At 42.2% G+C, this 20,788-nt stretch overlaps 1 protein-coding gene across 1 annotated transcript; it reads right to left on the bottom strand.

Annotated features, from left to right (window-relative positions):
• Nucleotides 1–1,251: 1,251 nt before the first annotated feature.
• On the bottom strand, nucleotides 1,252–20,319 carry MAPK1IP1L (mitogen-activated protein kinase 1 interacting protein 1 like). Its single transcript, XM_075282475.1, has 4 exons — nucleotides 20,234–20,319; nucleotides 9,948–9,975; nucleotides 6,554–7,710; nucleotides 1,252–4,931 (listed from the first exon to the last, which is right to left on the bottom strand). The coding sequence occupies exons 2-3, from the start codon at nucleotides 9,969–9,971 to the stop codon at nucleotides 6,589–6,591; spliced, it is 1,146 nt and encodes a 381-aa protein (XP_075138576.1). The 5' UTR covers nucleotides 9,972–9,975; nucleotides 20,234–20,319; the 3' UTR covers nucleotides 1,252–4,931; nucleotides 6,554–6,588.
• Nucleotides 20,320–20,788: the final 469 nt, after the last annotated feature.

The raw sequence follows: 20,788 nt of genomic DNA, 5'->3' as shown, positions 1-20,788 counted from the left end.
ATAGGTTTCAGATGGAATATCGGCACCAAAATAAGCGTAAAGAATATTCTGTGTGAACATACTGGAACATACTGGAAATCATTTGGCTTCAGTATGGTGTGCCCGGTAAACCACCACTAGACAATGAACAAACAGACAATATACCCCTATCATATAATAAACTGATATTTTGCTACATTGTAAATTACTTTTCCAGGTGAAATCATCCCCATCCTACTAAAGTTATACCAAATGAGTATTTGCAGTGACCTAAACTGGGAATCCAAGCTTAGCTGGGAATAAAAGTACATAAATTATATAATATATATATATATATATATATATATATATATGTATATACACACACACTGTATATATATATATATATATATATATATATATATATGTATATACACACACACTGTATATATATATATATATATATATATATATATACACATACACACACACACACACACACACACACACACTGTAACGCTCGAGCACCCTCTAGTGGAAATTGTTGGTCTTGTTGGAACCTGCATAAGGAAGAGTTCTCCAAAGATAGAACGTGAGGAAAGAAGCAAAAGAAAATGTACTTGAGTCATGCAAATGAGTTGGAGGCACCAGTAGTGGTGACGAGAAGTATCTGAAAATACACTAAGGCCAGGGCTCCACATAGCGTAAACAGTCTTACAGTCACTGCAAGGTGGATGGGATTCTAGAAAATCCAATCTGCACCTTGTGAAAAAATGTGCACTGCGGACATGCTGCAATTTACAAAACCGTTGCAGTGTTGGATTTTGCAGCATGTCAATTATACCTGCAGAAACGCCAGCAGTATTCCTATACAGGTAGATATAATTGAAACAAAGTCCGGGAAGAGACTTTCTGTGAAAAGCGCTGGGGGAAAAACCATGATGTGTAGCTGCCACAATTTTTTCGCACTGCTCTCTGGCCAGATTTTTGCTCTGGCCTGCTACGTGGGGCCTTAGCCTAAGAGCACATTCACACGACCAAGTTTCACCTGTGAAACTCACTCCGTGAGTCGGATGGATTTGCTGACTTGCACCTTATGCAGGGAGAGGGATTCCTAGCAGTACTGCTATCAATGCTGCTAGGAGTCTTCACTTCCGAGCGACATACTGTCTTGTATGAATTAGTATGGGATGGTTTGTTGCTGGGAGGCAGGGACTCCCACTAATCTTATACTGATGGACACACCTAATAGGCCCTGCAAGACACTCCTTAGAAATAATCACATGACTGGCATTTCATGCTGGAATCTTATTCCTTTATTTATGTAGCAAAATGTACTGATATTCTTATGTCATATACTACATAAGCACAGTTTTCTTTATTGAATTACTAATCTACAATTCAGTGCAAACATTATAAAGGAAGAAATGGTCTAAACTAGCCACAATGAATACAAAATGGAAATTAATAAATTCAGAACTATATAATATTAAGCAATAAATCACCCTGGTTAGTAACACAGCAATAATGATACAATGTGTAAACCTCTTTATTACCACACAATAAATACTTATTTGTGATAGATGTGAACCTGCCAGTAACCCATAGAAGATCTTTGGTGAAATGCTATAGCATAAAATATATATTGAAGCTAATACCACGCATCACATCAAAACATACATGTGACAGGAGATATTCAGAAAAGGGTCAGCTTATTTTTCCGGGGGTACTGCCACTCTTGTCTATGTGGCTGTGCCTGGTATTGCAGCCTACTAATGTGAATGTGGTGGTACTCTATATCAAACCATTTTTTCTTATTTCATATGTAAGAAAATACCTCTAGAAGGAGTGGGCATTGACAGTCTTCTGACTCCACTGAAAAAACCTCATGTATGAAACCCTCTCATACTACATTACCACACCAAAAAGTAAAGGTTAATAAATAAAAAGATAAAAAAGTGTTTCCTGTTGAAGTCTATGTCATGAATTGCTCATCTGTACTATAACATATTGCCTCTAGTGTCTTCTTTACAGTTTAATGATTGATAGCTGTAATTCATGAGGTTGTTGTACCTACACAGATCAGCAACCTTCGCCACGCTAGCTCCAGGGAGTTCTGAGAACACCGAGCAAGTGTACACCCTTATCCCTGTCCTATAGTATGGCCATGCTATATGACCGTATAGAGAGGAAAGTGCAGGTAATGTCTGTATTTAAAAATTTGTCTGAAGTGGAAAAACCATGGCAATATTCCCGTACTAGGCCATTGACCCATGCTGTTGTACAAGTTTGTCATATGACCAATGTACGGCCTGGAGGACAAGTCACCATGAAAACATTGTTTATGTACAACCATTGAGTGTCACAGGCAGGGTTTTTAGACCAACCCTTTTAGTAAGTTCATCAACAGTATATGCCCATTAGTTTTATTTCACCATAGACAACCCCATTGATTCCAAGTACGATAATTGAGAAGGTTGTGAAGTTGTGTACTGCTACATCACTGTATGTAAAGATGTAACAAGTGCCAGTATTATAGTCATTCTAATAGTAAGTGTATTAGAATGATGCACTAAGGAGCTTAGCTATAGGGTGTGCAGGGGTAGCAACTGCCCAGAAACCTGAGTGGGCCCCAGAGAGCCATCTGCTACCAAAAAATAAAACTGATGCTATTCTAAATGGAACATAGTTGTTAGGGGCCCCATTACAGATTTTGTACTGGAACCCAGGAGCTTCAAGTTAGAACTCTGGCGACACGGTGTAGTATGGCGCAATACAATATAGACCTCTAAGGGTATGTTCACACAGAGTGTTTTGAAGTCAATGGGAACCATTTTTGCAAGCGGATTTTGAGGCGGATTCTGCTTGCAAAAATGACTCCCATTGACTTCTATGGGAGCCACTTAGTTTTTTTTGTTTCCGCTAGCGAGTAGCAGAAAAAAGAAGCAACATGACCTTTTTTTGCCACAGATTCCACGGCTTAGTCAGCTGCGGCTCAAGACACGCTCTTGTTTAGGCCCATTCATTTGGGCCTAAACAAGAACGGGATGCTGCATCAGCATCCCGTCGCGGCTAGCCACGCGGAAAGTTCACAAGGCGGAAACAGTTTCCGCTACCTTTTTCGCTGTGTGAACATACCTTTAGGTGCTCTGCAGTGTTTTTTTTTAGAAGCTTTTCTTACAAGTGTTGTGTGTAGAATTGAAATTTTAAAGGTGCCGACCGACCACTGTTCTGCTTGACTCCCCCATATGCCTATTTTCAATAAATATAGTGGAGTAGGGCACTGGTGACAATTTAATCAATTTACACTTCTTACTATATGATTGAACTAGCTATCCATATATTAAAGGGGTTTGACAGTGTCCCGCAGGAAGGGAGTTGCAGCCAAGATCATAATGTAAACTGTGAATAAAGTGGCATCACATATGAAACCTGCACCATATACACGTAAAACACAGGACCCTTATGTGACTCATTTACAGGGGTGGGAAGAGTCCAGCAGTGGAACGCTCAATGATTGGACAGTTATGATAACACACTATTGGTGATAGGTGTTGATTCTGGAAAAACCCCTTTAAGGCATTTTATAGCTGCCTTATAAAACAGAAATCTTATTTTTCTCATCACCACATTTATTGAGGCAGATTTGTTATTACTGATATTGCAAATGCCAGTCTTAATAAAGGCCAGACAAGATGCACCTGAAATTATCAAGAGGCACATGCATACCCTGGACCTGCAAATATTAACAGGAACTGTTGAGTGAGGTGCAGAACAGGCATGTGGCACAAGAAATGGTTTAGTGACGAAGATGCATCAAATTGGCACTCATCTATATCTGAAAAATGGCATAGATGGGTTTATTAACTCCCCCCAACCTTCTAGCCGCAGGTTATCTTTAAAGGGATTGGTTGGAAAACCCATTTTCAAATGCCATATTAGGTGTGAGGATTCCCATCTATTAAGTCAGTACAATGAGTCACTCAGGGAGCATGCATTTCACAAACAGCCATTAAATTTCAATGTGAAGTGTGCAATTCTTCGTTTCTCGTGGCGGAGTTATTGATAAATTGAACATTTGCTTCTGCGTTCCATAGGAAATAATAGATGATCACTGGAGGTCCATGCAGTAGGGCACCCTGCGATTTGTGCATAGCTGGGGAACCTTCCAACAAAAACGGATTCTCCAAACCCTATAAAGAACAGGATCTTTGATGGTCTTATTCCTAAATAAATTAGAGATTTGGCACAAATATATAGAATATGTATGATATATATATATATATATATAATTTTTTATCTTTCAGTCACATTTGAGTGGAAAAACATTTTAGCAAAATTAAAGGGGAATAATACTCGTATTATAGTAAACACTTTAGAAGTGAAAGATTTTGGGGGAAGGGCAGAATTAACACCTTGAACTCTCACAGGTTCCAAAAACAAAAAAGAGGCCCATTACTTGGATGTCCATTACTGGACTGCAACCCAAAGATGAAAGGGGAGAAATTTCCAAGCTGCACCAAGTGGATCTGTGCACTGTATTGAGCATCAAGCACTGTTATTTTATAAACCCCCACCAATATTCCCCACCAATTATTTCTATAGGACACCTTAAGATTTAAGTGGAATACCCCTTTAAGGAACATTCCTAGTCAGAGTATATATCCCAAAAGTCTAAAGAAAACCCAAAAGTATACAAAAGTTACAAAGAAACTTCAAAATAATCTTTGTATCCAAATATATCTCTTATTATCTGTACAAAAAGCAAGATATTGTCTATATAATGAATCTGGAGGAATGTCCATTAGTATATTGGCACACGAGAGTGGTAAAACAGATCTGCCGTTGCTGGATTCATATCCTCCAGTGATTTAGACCAATTTCCTTTGGGCATCTGATTATTTCTATTGAAGGTGGTTGGATGGCCAGAATACACGGCCTATTCAGGAGAAGCTTTTCTTAAATATGAGAATCTAAGAAGAAAATATATACGGTATATATTAGTATACTCCACATTAAATATAGGCAGTTCTCTATGCAATAGCTGGCTTTTATGACCTACAGCTTAACTGCTAGAGATATAGATATATCTATAGAGCTCAGTCCACTGTTTAATATACAATAACATCTTTGTAACCACTCTTGAACTGGCCCACTGGGGTACCAGTGAATCTCCTGTCCCTCACTACTTTTTAACTCCAACCAGTAACAGTCACTATTAACTTACTGATCTCTGATTCTGCCCACAGCAGCCTCCTCCTCTTACTCTTTAGCCTTCAGGGGGGCCTGGGGGCGGCATATCACATTCCACTGCACAGGGTCCCTGGGAGGCTAAAGGTGAAGCTGAGGTGGCCATGGGCAGGAGCGGGAATCAATAAGTGAATACCGGCTGTTACCTGCTGGAGTAATCCAGGAAAGGGCCGATCAGCAGGAGAACCTCTGCCTCAGCTTTGCGCTCGCAGGAGCTTGAAGACCAGAAAATGAGAAAAAATTCTGAGGCAGTATTTTATCTCAATTCATTTTCCATCGTCTGAACAGGCCTTTTCTTTCCCCTGACCTAAGGAAAAACAGCAACCAGCAGGCCCAGAATCTGCTAAGAGTTGTAATTTTATTCTTGCAACTACTTTACTATTATGCTGCAGTTAGGCCTAGTACTTCCAACAGTCGCGGCACTCTGGTCCGGAGTAGCCCCAAATGAATGGGCCTAGCCCAGAGTGTGCTGCCGCGAGGCAGATTCCGCGGTTGAATCAGCCGCGGAATCCGCCTGAAGAAAGGGCAGCTCGCTTCTTTTTTCCGTGAGCGACATATTGCCGCTCATGGAAAAAAGTAAGCTAGCGGTTTACATAGACCGTTATTGTGAGGGAGTGGATTATGACATGGATTCAGTGCCAAAATCCACCCCCTCTTGCCCCGCGAGAACGGGGCCTAATAGTGCCTGCTCTAACGGCTGGGACAACAATCTCAGCTGTTTAACCCCTTAGATGCCACAGTCAATACAGACTGTGACACCTTTGAGGAATCTAGAAAATACAAGGGCTGATTTATTAAAAGAGTTTGGCCTAATTTATAATGAAGCGCACCCCTCATCATAAATTAGATGCATCCTCCGAGCTCTATGTGCCTAAACAGAAATGCACACCAGCTTCATGTTGGCATAAATGATGATAAATCTGATGGGGCCAGGAAAGTGTTTTTTTTTTTTTTTTTAATGGCTTGTGCGTCACTAGCAGTAGGGTGGACTTCTAGAATCAGTTCCACTGGTGAGTTGTAGACATTCTATACATCATTTCCAGTGGTCAGAATATGGAAAAATCTCCTGCTGCATCCAGGAAACCACCAACAAGCAGATGCCGACAGATTTAACACTTGAATACCTGATCATGTTTGTGTGTCCACACAGAATAATAGTTTAGCAAACAAAAGATTTTCATATGCAGAACAATTGGGTCCCTATACACAGACTGTTCCATCAGCACTGATTGTACAGGGTCATTGTCTCATCTATAGTACAAAAATTACTTTCAATCTATTGCAATATTTGCACCTCCTACGGGTTAGAGCACAACACACAAAATAATCAGCACAATATACTCACTAGGTAGGTTTCTGGAAGAAGATACTAAGGCAACTTCATGGGTATGTGCCTGGTTTAGGGTTTGATCCAGGAGCTCCAGGAAATGAAGCAGATGGTCCCCACTGACCAGGGGGCACAGTACCCCATGGCACAGAAGATGCAGCACCAGGATTTGGGAATGGACTAGAAGATGGATATGGCATATTTGGGTTTGTTGGATACTGACCACCTTGAGATCCCCATGGATTAGAACCCCAAGACCCACCCTGTCCAGGACCTGCAGGTCCTGACTGGCCATAAGGAGCAGGATAAGATCCACCTTGTGAAGGACCTTGTCCTGGAGGACAGGGGTATGGTTGGCTTGGAGCTCCAGAAGGATTAGGATAGGACCCTGGCATTCCACCAGGACCTGAAGGATATTGAGCTGCAGGATATTGCCCAGGGGCATTAGGAGCATTAGGATAGGGCCCAGTGGGAGCTCCTGGTTGCGGACCAGCGGGTATTCCTGCATAAGGCCCAGCAGGCTGTGAAGGGAATGGGGCATTTGGTGCCCCTGGGTTTTGCCCAGCAGGAGCCCCTGGATAGGGTCCTGAAGGGTATGGGGCATTTGGTTGTTGTCCAGCAGGGGCTCCTGGATATGGTCCAGAAGGCCCAGTAGAATATGGGGCATTAGGTGCAGTAGGCTGTTGTCCAGGTGCAGCACCTGGGTAAGGCCCGGAAGGGCCTGAAGGTGCACTTGGTGCTCCTGGCTGAGGTCCAGATGGATAAGGGTACGTTGGAGCTCCTGGCTGAGGTCCAGATGGATAGGGTTGTGAGGGTCCTCCTGGTTGAGGTGCAGATGGATAAGGCTGTGATGGAGCTCCTGGTTGAGGTGCAGATGGATAAGGCTGTGATGGTGCTCCTGGCTGAGGTGCAGATGGATAAGGCTGTGATGGTGCTCCTGGCTGAGGTGCAGATGGATATGGGTGTGTTGCTGAGGCCGATGGCTGAGATCCACCACTAGGATATGATCCCCCTCCTTGGCCTTGACCAAAAGGTGTGAAACCAGGGGCAGAAGGAGCACTAGGATTTGTGCTCCAAGGGTTTGCTCCAGACCATCCACCTGGCTGCTGATTATCTTTAGGGTTGCTCAAATTCTTTGATTTGGCAGGAGCATTATCTGCTAAAGCATCTGCCAGCTATAGAGAAAAAGATTCAAAGGTTATTTAAAGTGAACACCAGGTAAACCATCACTGTAGTCAATAGCTTCTGTGCGTGATACCATTTGTTTAAACCTAGCCCCGTAGACAACTACAGCCATCATACATATAGTGCATCACTAGATGTCAATGTCACAACTCAGAGACCAACCTTTAAAGAAATAGCCTTTAGCCCAGGGCCCCACTTGGCATTCTACAATTGCTAGATTTGCTAGAATCCCATCCACACAACAGAAAACTATCCACAGCGGAAATTCTGCGATTTCCAAAACTGTCACATTTTTGGAAATCGCAGCATGTCAATTATACCTACAGAAACGGCAGTAGTTTCCCTATAGGTACAGTGTTGACCAAAAGTATTGGCACCCCTGCAATTCTGTCAGATAATACTAATTTTCTTCCAGAAAATGATTGCAATCACAAATTCTTTGGTATTATTATCTTCATTTAATTTGTCTTCAATGGAAAACCATAAAAAGAATTGTCAAAAAGCCAAATTGGATATAATTCCACAGCAAACATAAAAAAGGGGGTGGACAAAAGTATTGGCACCGTTTGAAAAATCATGTGATCTTCTCTAATTTGTGTAATTAACAGCACCCGTTACTTACCTGAGGCACCTAACAGGTGGTGGCAATAACTAAATCACCCTTGCAGCCAGTTGAAATGGATTAAAGTTGACTCAACCTCTGTCCTGTGTCCTTGTGTGTACCATATTAAGCATGGAGAAAAGAAAGAAGACCAAAGAACTGTATGAGGACTTCAGAAGCAAAATTGTGAGGAAGCATGAGCAATCTCAAGGCTACAAGTCCATCTCCAAAGACCTGAATGTTCCTATGTCTACTGTGCGCAGTGTCATCAAGAAGTTTAAAGCCCATGGCACTGTGGCTAACCTCCCTAGATTTGGACGGAAAAGAAAAATTGACGAGAGATTTCAACGCAGGATTGTGCGGATAGTGGATAAAGAACCTCGACTAACATCCAAACAAGTTCAAGCTGCCCTGCAGTCCAAGGGTACAACAGTGTCAACCCGTACTATCCGTCGGCGTCTGATTGAAAGGGACTGTATGGTAGGATACCCAGGAAGACCCCACTTCTTACCCAGAGACATAAAAAAAAGCCAGGCTGGAGTTTGCCAAAACTTACCTGAGAAAGCCAAAAACGTTTTGGAAGAATGTTCTCTGGTCAGATGAGACAAAAGTAGAGCTTTTTGGGAAAAGGCATCAACATAGAGTTTACAGGGGAAAAAAAAGAGGCCTTCAAAGAAAAGAACATGGTCCTTACAGTCAAACATGGCGGTGGTTCCCTGATGTTTTGGGGTTGCTTTGCTGCCTCTGGCATTGGACTACTTGACCGTGTGCATGGCATCATGAAGTCTAGTCTACCAACAAATTTTGCAGCATAATGTAGGGCCCAGTGTGAGAAAGCTGGGTCTCTCTCAGAGGTCATGGGTCTCCCAGCAGGACAATGACCCAAAACACACTTCAAAAAGCACTAGAAAATGGTTTGAGTGAAAGCACTGGAGACTTGTAAAGTGGCCAGCAATGAGTCCAGACCTGAATCCCATAGAACACCTGTGGAGAGATCTCTTGATGGCAGTTTGGAGAAGGCCCCCTTCACATCTCAGGGACCTGGAGCAGTTTGCCAAAGAAGAATGGTCTAAAATTCCAGCAGAGCATTGTAAGAAACTCATTGATGGTTACCGGAAGCGGTTGTTCCCAGTTATGTTGTCTAAAGGTTGTGCTACCAAGTATAAGGCTGAGGGTGCCAATACTTTTGTCCGGCCCATTTTTGGAATGTTATGTAAAATGATCAATGATTTGACTTTTTTTTTCATTGCAAGCAAAATAAATGAAGATATTAATACCAAAGAGTTTGTGCTTGCAATGATTTTCTGGAAAAAACTGAGTATTATCTGACAGAATTGCAGGGGTGCCAATACTTTTGGCTAACACTGTATAATTGAAGCAGAAAGTCTGCAAAGGGAAACTGACGACTTTCTATGAAAAGCGCTTCTGGGAAAAAACGCAATGCATTCTGACGCGTTTATTCCGGCAGTGCTTTTTGGCTGCGACCCGCTATGTGGGACCTTAGCCATAAAGCACAACATTTCTTAACACATAAGGCATATATTTATTAAATGGAAATATAGTTTGGCCCTTAGGGAAATAATACTGTCAATCTTGTATTTGTAACAAAAAACAAACATTACTTACCGAAAAGTCATCTGATCCAGACATTGTACTGAAAAAAAATAAAATAAATTTAGAAAAAAAAAAAAAGTTAATATTTAATGTTATTAATTTTTTTTTTTTTTTTCACAAAAAAAAAGGGCATTTCATAATTGCAGTGTAAGGCCCGGTTCACATCTGTGTTCAGTATTCCGTTCGGGGAGTACATATGGGGGCCCCCCAAATGAAATATCGAATGCATTACAAAGGCAGTGAGCAATGAAACCACACAGACCCCATAGACTATAATGGGACCTGTGTCATTTCCGCACGAATTATGTGGAGACAGAAGTGCTTCTTCACGTACCTTTGTCTCCGCAAGAGTCGTGTGGACACCGCACCGAAAACACACAGACCCCATTATAGTCTATGGGGTCCATGTGGTTTCTTAGTAACCATTTTTAATGCATTCGGTATTCCGTTTGGGTGGGGTCCCCAAGCAGACTCCTGAAACGGAATACTGAACACAGATGTGAACTGGGCCTAAGATGTTACTCCATATAAACCTCTTGGGAAGGGGGAGGGGGGTACCAAAAAAAACACTGAGGTCTAACAGTGGCCTCAGGAAAGGACATGGGTGTGATGTCTCGGTTCCTTAATTTAGGCCACCAGTTGACCTTAGCGGTGATGTGAGGCGAGGACTTCTGTCGGAAGAAGCACCATAGTGCCGTGAGACAGGTGGAAAATTATATATTCTGAACAACCCCTTCAAGCCCTATAACTATACTACAGACAACATTTCCAAATAGGAACTTAGGAAAACTTGGTATGAGCCTCAATGACACTAACACTATGGGCATACCAGCATTTTCTCCTTGGCTAGAAAACCTTCTCCCCACCCCTCACTATGGGAATTGACCCGTTTCACCAATTATTTGCAGTATCAGTAGTTGACAGCTTGGGTGTAGTTCTGTAAAAATGTCAGATATTCAGAGGTCTGTATGAGTGATCTATTTATAAATGTAGTGATGTCAACAGCAGAAAACATTTGGTTATGTCACCAAGCACACAAAAACTGGTTTTCTCTGCTGGATACTGTGGTTTGACTTGCTGAGTCCCAATGCAAACCATGTAATAGGGCCCCCTACTCACCATGTGCAATTTCTAATACTAGGGTCTTAAGTGGCAGAACAGTCTGCCATTCTCAGACACCAGGGCCTAGATGCAACAGGTACCCGTGCTCGCCCAGGGCTGCTTTATGCTAGGTTCACACAAGCTATTGGCTCTCCATCATTAGGGTGCATATGGGGACCAAAAAAAACAAAAAAACAAAAAAAACCAGCCACCAGCAGAACCCATAGATCATAATACTGGTGGTGTAGAAAAGTCCTCCTTGCAGGACTTCTCTCTGCTTATTTTAGGTGGAATCTGCAATGCGTCTCTTGCAGAGACTCCAATGTAGATGTGAACCTAGCCTGAACTAGAGGGCAAACAACACACCTGCTCCTGGCCCTTTCAATTGTCGTGGATTCAGCAGAATCGTCCTGCATTTCTGGTGCCCATCTGTTATCTCGAGCAATGGGCGCCATTCAACTTTGAGTCTTCAGAACACAGACACAGTTGAATACAATGGTGGAGCAGAGAGCTGTAGCACTGTATTATAGTTTATGGGACCACCACAGGAACATTTTAGTGTGTGGTGGGTCGCTAAGGGGGCATTATATTGCATGGTGACCACTAAAGCAGCATTGTACTGTGTAAGGGCCTTAAAGAGGACCTTTCATCAGATCGGGCACAGGCAGTTTTATATACTGCTGGAAAGCTGACAGTGCGCTGAATTCAGCACATTGTCGGATTTCTCGATCTGTGCCCGGTGTAAAGCGCTATCGGTCCCGGTACCGTAGCACTTTACAGTCAGAAGGGCGTTTCTGACACTTAGCCAGGGACGCCCTTCTGCCCAGCAGCGCCTATCGCGCTGTACTGTGGAGCGGGGAGGAACTCCCCCCTCCCGCTCCTGATAATACTCGTCTATGGACGAGCACTGTGAGCAGAGGGAGGGGGCGTTCCTCCCCGCTCACACTCTACAGCGCGATAGGCGCTGCTGGGCAGAAGGGCGTCCCTGGCTAACTGTCAGAAACGCCCTTCTGACTGTAAAGCCCTACGGTACCGGGACCGATAGTGCTTTACCCGGGGCACAGATCGGGAAAGCCGACAGTGCGCTGTCAGCTTTCCAGCAGTATATAAAACTGCCTGTGCCCGATCTGATGAAAGGTCCTCTTTAAGGGGCCATTATACTATGTTGGAGCCACTGTAGGGGAATTATATTGCATGACGGGGGCAGCTTAACACAACATTTTAATGCCGCATGGTGTACGTTGTGCCACACTTATCTGACTCAGAAAACCTTTTCTGGACCTGCCAATGTGTTAAGGGGGAGCCAGAGCTATTTTAACTATAGCAGGGAAGAGATAATATTGAGGGTCAATACATGAGTCCCCCTGCGAACTTCCGGTTGGCACATGCGCAATGGAAGGGCGGCAAGAAGACTTCCTGTTCCTTAGTGAATTAACGAGGGCTGGGTATGTACTTCAGGGTATGGTCCTCGGGTTACGACGAGCCTGCTGCAGAACCTCATTTTCTGAATGCTATACAGTGTATAGCATTCGGCAAATGAAGGCTGATTGTGTAGCAGGCTCGTCCTTGCTACAAGCAGGTAAGTATGCTGTTACCAGTTGACTTTTTCTCATTGAAATGAATAGACCAGCGTTGATTGGCCAGTTGCCAGTGATTTGGCCAATCAACGCTGGTTCTGCCAGAGGCTCGTCTGAGGAGGCGGAGTCTAACATTGGACTATTCATTCCAATGAGAAAAACTCTTGCCTGCCTGTAGCAAGGACGTGCCTGCTGCAGAATCAGTGTTCATTTGCCGAATGCTATACATATATATAGCATTCGGCAAATGAATATATATACTGTATAGCATTTAGCAAATGAGGTTCTGCAGCAGGCTCGTCGTAACCACGAAACAGTATGCCTATACCCCTGCTAGACATGGCAAACTCTCAAAACCAGAAAGAGATCTTCGACCGGAAATAGGAAGGGCGGGACTTAATCCTTTGTTATTGTTGTCAAAGGGGGACTCATGTATACCAGACTCAAATATACCAGAACTAAATATTACTGCTCCTTAACTTTGTCAACATGACAGATCATTATAGTCTTTATAACAAGATATTTCCTCTGTAAACCTCATGTAACAACACAACACCACTAGTGGTTGCTTTAATTAACCAAAATTACCTATCCAGCTGGGGCAGTGCATCCTATTCAGCATTAGCATGGTCATGCAGTGGCCACCATAAACTGCAAGGACTACTGCATTGGCTAGTCATGGTTAATTATTACAGTAGCTCCTAAACTAGAGTTTTCCCCCACGCCTAGACAGGGACCTACCATAAAAAGACATTGCTGTGTTTAAAAAGGAGTTGTCCAGATTTAATAGGTAGCACTGATGATCCCATAGTTTTGGGAGGGGGCATTAAAGCACATTTCCCCTTTTTTTTCTGCAGTGCTATGTTTCACTGGACACTATTTTCAACTGAATAGATGAAGATCTAGAGGAGCATTAAAAAAAAAAAAAAAAAAAGTTTTCTAAAAGTAAAACCCAAGTCCAATAAAGATTTGGGAAAGTAAAGCTAGCAATATATTTTTACGCTGATCCACTGCAGTTGTAAAGGCCAAATACAGTACAACAGGGCTAAAAGTTAGGACTAAGCATCACAGAGAGAGAGAGATGGCATCTGTTCTCCTGTTAAAATAGACATGACATCATTCCTTTGCAGCCTGTTTATCATAGTCAGCAGATCACTTTAATCCACATAAGCGGGTAATATCAAGTCACAAGTTCCGAGTACGACCGTTTTCACTAGGGGAGCCACTGAGCAATAACTGTCTGTAGGGAGTCGAAAACATTTATCAACTGGCGCTCCCATTGACCCCATAAGGAGGCTGTACCCACACCAAAAGAAGAATATTGAAAATGATGAAAATCATCCAGCCCTACCTTGTGTATATATAGCACAGGTACCTTCACAAATGTATTCCTTTTGTTACTTGCACACACAACAATCCATGAATGATAAGATCTGTATGTATTACTAGGAAATTTTGCCCCTCTTATTTAAATAAGGTAAGTAAAATCCACACAAAAAAAAAAAAAAAATTGAGATGCTGCCCAAGGGAGGTGACAAACTGTGATGTCACTAAAGGGACCTGAAAACAGCAGGTAGCTCTGCCGGAGTCCAGGAGAGGTATTTTTCGGACTATAAGACGCACTTTTTTCCCCAAAAATTTCGGAGGAAAATGAGGGTGCGTCTTATAGTCCGAATGTGGGGGGAGGAGCGGATTTGCAGCATGGCCGCGCTACTGCCACCGCTGGTTTTCTTCAGCGGCAGGAGCGTGGCAATCTGCAGGCCCCGGCAGCTAAAACACTCCCCGGCATCCGCCGGTCTATTACAGCAGATGTCGGGGACTGTCTTAGCTGCCGGGGCCTGCAGATTGCCACGCTCCTGCCGCTGAAAGAAACCAGCGGTGGCATGCTGTAAATCCGCTCCTCCTCCGCAGGTCCCGGCAGTTAGTTAGCCCCGGGGCCGGTCCCCACCGGGGCCGGTCCCCACCGAGGCCTGTCATAGCTATATATTACTATCGCGGCTGGTCTATGACACTCCGCGATAGTAATGTATAGAATCTCCCATAGACGGCAATACACTTGTATTGCCGTCTATGGGACTTGCAATCAAATGATTGCAGGTTCAAGCCCCCTAGGCGGGGGATAATAAAATAGTAAAAAAATAAATAAAAAAAAAATAAAAAAAATAAAAAATAAAATAAATAAAAGTTCACCTCCTTTCCCTAGAATACATATAAAAGTATAACATTACTGTGAAACATACACATTAGGTATCCCTGTGTCTGAAAATGCCCGGTCTACTAATAGTTTTATGTACAGTGAACGTCAAAATCAAAAGTGCTAAACCGCTGGGTTTTTCTCTCTGTTTTGCCTCTGAATTAAATAATAGGTGAGCTAAGCAATAAACATTTCCCAAAATGGTATAACTAAAAAGTACACCTGGCCCCACAAAAAAAACGCCCTATACATCCCCGTACAGCTGCAGGGTCACCTGTCAATGTGGCCTTGCAGCTGTTCCAAAACTACAACTCCCATACATTAAATATTTTACCATTTTTTGCCTGAAATTTTTTTTTTCCCTATTTTTCTCCTCTAAAACCTGGGTGCGTCTTATAGTCCAGTGCGTCTTATAGTCCGAAAAATACGGGTAAGTAACAATTACATATACAGTCCTATGAAAAAGTTTGGGCACCACTATTAATCTTAATCATTTTTAGTTCTAAATATTTTGGTATTTGCAACAGCAATTTCAGTTTGATATATCTAATAACTGATGGACCTAGTAATATTTCATGATTGAAATGAGGTTTATTGTACTAACAGAAAATGCGCAATATGCATTAAACCAAAATTTGACCGGTGCAAAAGTATGGGCACCTCAACAGAAAAGTGACATTAATATTTAATACATCCTCCTTTTGCAAAGATAACAGCCTCTAGTCGCTTCCTGTAGCTTTTAATCAGTTCCTGGATCCTGGATAAAGGTATTTTGGACAAACAATTCAAGTTCAGTTAAGTTAGATGGTCGCCGAGCATGGACAGCCCGCTTCAAATCATCCCACAGATGTTCAATGATATTCAGGTCTGGGGACTGGGATGGCCATTCCAGAACATTGTAATTGTTCCTCTGCATGAATGCCTGAGGATTTGGAGCGGTGTTTTGGATCATTGTCTTGCTGAAATATCCATCCCCGGCGTAACTTCAACTTCGTCACTGATTCTTGAACATTATTCTCAAGAATCTGCTGATACTGAGTGGAATCCATGCGACCCTCAACTTTAACAAGATTCCCGATGCCGGCATTGGCCACACAGCCCCAAAGCATGATGGAACCTCCACCAAATTTTACAGTGGGTAGCATGTGTTTTTCTTGGAATGCTGTTTCTTTTTGGACGCCATACATAACGCCTTTTTTTTATAACCAAAAAACTCAATTTTTGTTTCCAAAATGAAGCTGCCTTGTCCAAATGTGCTTTTTCATACCTCAGGCAACTCTATTTGTGGCGTACGTGCAGAAACGGCTTCTTTCTCATCACTCTCCCATACAGCTTCTATTTGTGCAAAGTGCGCTGTATAGTTGACCGATGCACAGTGACACCATCTGCAGCAAGATGATGCTGCAGCTCTTTGGAGGTGGTCTGTGGATTGTCCTTGACTGTTCTCACCATTCTTCTTCTCTGCCTTTCTGATATTTTTCTTGGCCTGCCACTTCTGGGCTTAACAAGAACTGTCCCTGTGGTCTTCCATTTCCTTACTATGTTCCTCACAGTGGAAACTGACAGGTTAAATCTCTGAGACAGCTTTTTGTATCCTTCCGCTGAACAACTATGTTGAACAATCTTTGTTTTCAGATCATTTGAGAGTTGTTTTGAGTAGCCCATGATGCCACTCTTCAGAGGAGATTCAAATAGTAGAACAACTTGCAATTGGCCACCTTAAATACCTTTTCTCATGATTGGATACACCTGGCTATGAAGTTCAAAGCTCACTGAGGTTACAAAACCAATTTTGTGCTTCAGTAAGTCAGTAAAAAGTAGTTAGGAGTATTCAAATCAATAAAATGATAAGGGTGCCCATACTTTTGCACCGGTCAAATTTTGGTTTAATGCATATTGCGCATTTTCTGTTAGTACAATAAACCTCATTTCAATCCTGAAATATTACTGTGTCCATCAGTTATTAGATATATCAAACTGAAATGGCTGTTGCAAACACCAAAATATTTAGAAATAAAAATGATTAAGATTAATAGGGGTGCCCAAACTTTTTCATAGGACTGTATATAAAAAAAAAAAAAAAACTCTATAAGCTAAATCAGCCACTTTGATTATGTTTTCCGGCTACAGTGTTTACTGTATCGACAAATGTTTTTATATATTTTTTTTATATAGTTTGGGCCTTTTCAGACGTAGGGATGCCTAATGTGTTTATGTTTACATGTATGTGTGATCTAGAGAAAAGGAGATTATTTCAACTTTTCAACTCTTTTTAGCCCCCCCTGAGGGGAGGGGAGACTTGAACATGTGATCTTCAGTACATACTACTACTGTATTGCAGTCTATGGAAGATTTGCTATATAGCCATTGAAGCCTGCTGCATGACACTCAATGCCTTCTGTCCCGCCCTGACTTCAATAAGTGGGGTTCCCTTCTGATGTCACAGAGAAGGATAGGACCTGCTCTATAATCATTGGAATGGAATATTATTGAATGGACCCCCTTATCGAAAAAGCCTCAGCTGCAGGAAAAACCGTTGGCAGCAGCGCATCGCGGATCTTCCTGCAGCACTTTAAACAGAGAGTTCGTGGAGTTTTCTTCTGCAGACTTTCTGTTACAGCGTTTCCATGACATACTGTGATTTACAAAATCACGACGATTTTGGAAATTGCGGCATGTCCGCACGGCAGTTTTTACCTCAAAGTGGGCATAGGATTCACTAGAATACCAACCACTCTGCTGGTACTGTAAAAAAACTACGATTTTTTTCTACACAAATCGCACCGTTTCCATCCCGTGGGGCCCTGGCCTTAAACATAGTAATGCCAGGCACATATTACTATACATCTCACCTGAATGATAATGCACATTAAATTGAAAGCCTCTTTTGTACTGTTTGTCAGCATATACGTGAAATGAATAGTCTCAGAGGTGTAACTTGAAGCTCCTGTGGCCCCAAGCAAAATCTGTAATGGAGCCTCGACCTACCTTGGGTGGTTTATAATAGTGGTATATTTTATGTGGCAAATGGACCTTTGATACAGACTTCTACCGCTGCACCCCAGCTACGTATTACTGTAATTAGAAACCGCATACAGTTCTTTAAAAATAAATAAACACACACATATACACACACGTTATATATATATATAACGAGAAGAGGAAACTCTACATCCTACTGGGAGAAGAGGAGACCACTGTGGAGATCACTGCCCAATACGTGTCCAGCCGTCACCAAACAAGATGAAGATGAGACCCCAAAGACTATTGAACCCTCCACCCATACCACGCCCACCCATACCCACACGTCCTAAACAAGAACGATGAGACCCTAAGGACACACGAACCCCCAATCCACACGTCCCACACCCATCCCCAACCATTTTTTGCTTTGGCAACACCAAATGTGTTTCTTCGGTCATGCTAATAAAGCACTTTTGAGATAGATAGATAGATAGATAGATAGATAGATAGATAGATTTTTGTTTTTTTTATATTGCTGTGTAAACCCATCCTCAGTGAGATGCATAGAAGTTGCAAATTCTTTTCTAAAGCACAAAACTTTAGCTAAGCTTTGTTCACACCTACGCCTGGATTTCAATTCTTTGGATCCACTTGGGGACCTGAAGAATGGAAACCTAATCCACTTAAAATGTGGTTACACGCGGACCTCAGACTATAGAAACTTAAAAATGTAGAGAGAAACCAGGACTTTTCTCTCTGCATATTTTTTTTTGTTTTTTTAAGCAGATTTGGGGACGGAAACCCTGAACATAGGCCAGGCACAGGTGTGAGCCCAGTCTTACTGAGGTCTGGTTCACATCTACGTTTGGTAGTCTGTTTGGGGACCCTCCACCCTCTGAATGGAATATTGAACGCGTTAAAAAGCATTTAGCTAAGAAACCACATGGATCCCATAGACTATAATGGGGTCCATGTTTTCCGAACGAATCATGCGAAGAGAAAAGTACTGCAAGCAACACTTTTCTCTCGGCATGATTTGTGTCGACACTGAGCAGAAACCACACGGACCCCATTATAGTCTGTGGGATCCGTGTGGTTTCTTAGCTAGCGCTTTTTAATGCGTTTGGCTATCCATTTGGGAGGGTCCCCAAGTTTACTCCCCGAATGGAATACTGAACACAAATGTGAACCGGGCCATAGTAATTACCTAATGCAGCTTTCTATTTATGCAGTTAACTAAAGCTGGGTTTACACAGGACTATTTTTTAATTGAAGAACTGTATGCCTAGCACGTTACTATACATTTCACCTGTAGGGTAGCTACCAGTAAACCAGGATTTACAATTTAGTGGCCATTATTATGCAGGTTACCACAGTGACCACCAGGAAAAACACTGAATTCCCAGGCCAGCAATTTCCCAGGGTATTACTGTACTGTACTTCCAATAGACTTCATGTTCTGAATACAGCAAAGTAAGGGCAAAGTTCAGGGAAGTATACATTCTTAAGGCTTTTCCAATCTTTGACCCATAGCTGGAGGTAGAGGCCCTTTCCTTATCTCAAGGGAAAAGTATTGTTAAACAAGAACTCTGAATTACAGCAGTATTAATACAGACTGACAGGTTCAACCAGCCCTGCCTGCTATAGTTCAGTCTTGTCACGATATGTTTAACCCTTTCGTCCCCACAAATACAGGAAGGAGATCAATCTAAAGAATCACAGATTGGCTAAGTAGTGAACTATTATCACTAACATGTTGGATAGCAGCAGTGTTATGGCAAGCCATAACGTAACCCCTAGTCTGCTTTCCAACAATTGATCCTCTATAGAGGATTGAGAACTACAACTTCCAGCAGGTAACTCAGGGACACGGGGCACTCCCTGCAATGCACACAATACTAGTTGCCCTTGGATGGCGCTACTCAGCTATTCTGTTGGAGGAGCAAGCAACATGATCAACTGCGGCTTTCAGTACTCCAACAGATTTACTACAGTGCAATCCTGAATTTATCTAGGGCCCTACACACTTTAATAAACTACAGATTTGCACCTGGCTGATAGCAGAAAGCAACAGATATATTTAATTATAAACATGTAGTATAAGTAGATCCAACCTGAACGTTCACATGTCATAGCTACTGTAGTAGTATTATTTGCAACGTAAGTGTGAGTTGTCCTACGTATAGAAGATTACTAATCACAAGTGAGACACTGCAACAGTCACTCATTGGGAAGAGCCTTATATTCCGTTAAAGAAATATTTATATATGGGGGATGTTTGTACAGTCAATTTGGGAAAACCCTGACAAGTATTTACCTTGTAGCCAGGGATAGTATAAAAGATCTGCATACAACATTACTACTAGTATGTTATGAAAGGCGGCAGGCCAATGTATACACAGTAACAAGAAGAATACATTGTAACCTAATATCACAGACCACATAACAAGGATATACAATACCTCTACAACAAGCAGGGTCTCCTGTGATCTGCACTGAAGTCTGAGCCGAGAGAAAGTTGAGTGGGTCCTCCCAGGAAGAGGAAGCCTGCTCTCATCACCCAGCCCAAGTTCAAAGGCTGAAAATGTCTGTCACACCCAACACCCTCTAGTGGATCCCTGTATATACTGACAGGGGAGAGGCTGGGATCATTCCGACAACACTGCAGCAGCTCCACAAATACTACAGTGTGTTAGTCTATCTTTTATGTCACTGTTTTATTCAGCTCTTCTTGCAGGCAGGAGCTTTTTTTTTTTTTTTCCGTTTCTGTTTATACGTCAGCCTTAGCCCTTTAACTCTGTAACACTTTTTAGCAATAGCTCAACGACTGTATTTTTGTTTCAGGATTTATTAACATTTTACGGTTTTGCTGCACTTTTTTCCAAAACCACGGGATTTTATCATATTTGATCACAAACAACAAAAAACATATAATATGTGTGAATAAATACTTTAAAAAAAATTGCATAATTTTTGTCTTAACTTGACTTGTGCAAAAAATGTGTGACTTTTTCTGG

This window comes from Leptodactylus fuscus, chromosome 7 (assembly GCF_031893055.1).
Source record: "Leptodactylus fuscus isolate aLepFus1 chromosome 7, aLepFus1.hap2, whole genome shotgun sequence".
Classification (NCBI taxonomy): Eukaryota; Metazoa; Chordata; class Amphibia; order Anura; family Leptodactylidae; genus Leptodactylus; species Leptodactylus fuscus.
The sequence above is the reverse complement of the archived record's forward strand: the minus strand, read 5'-3'. Positions and strand labels throughout refer to the sequence as shown.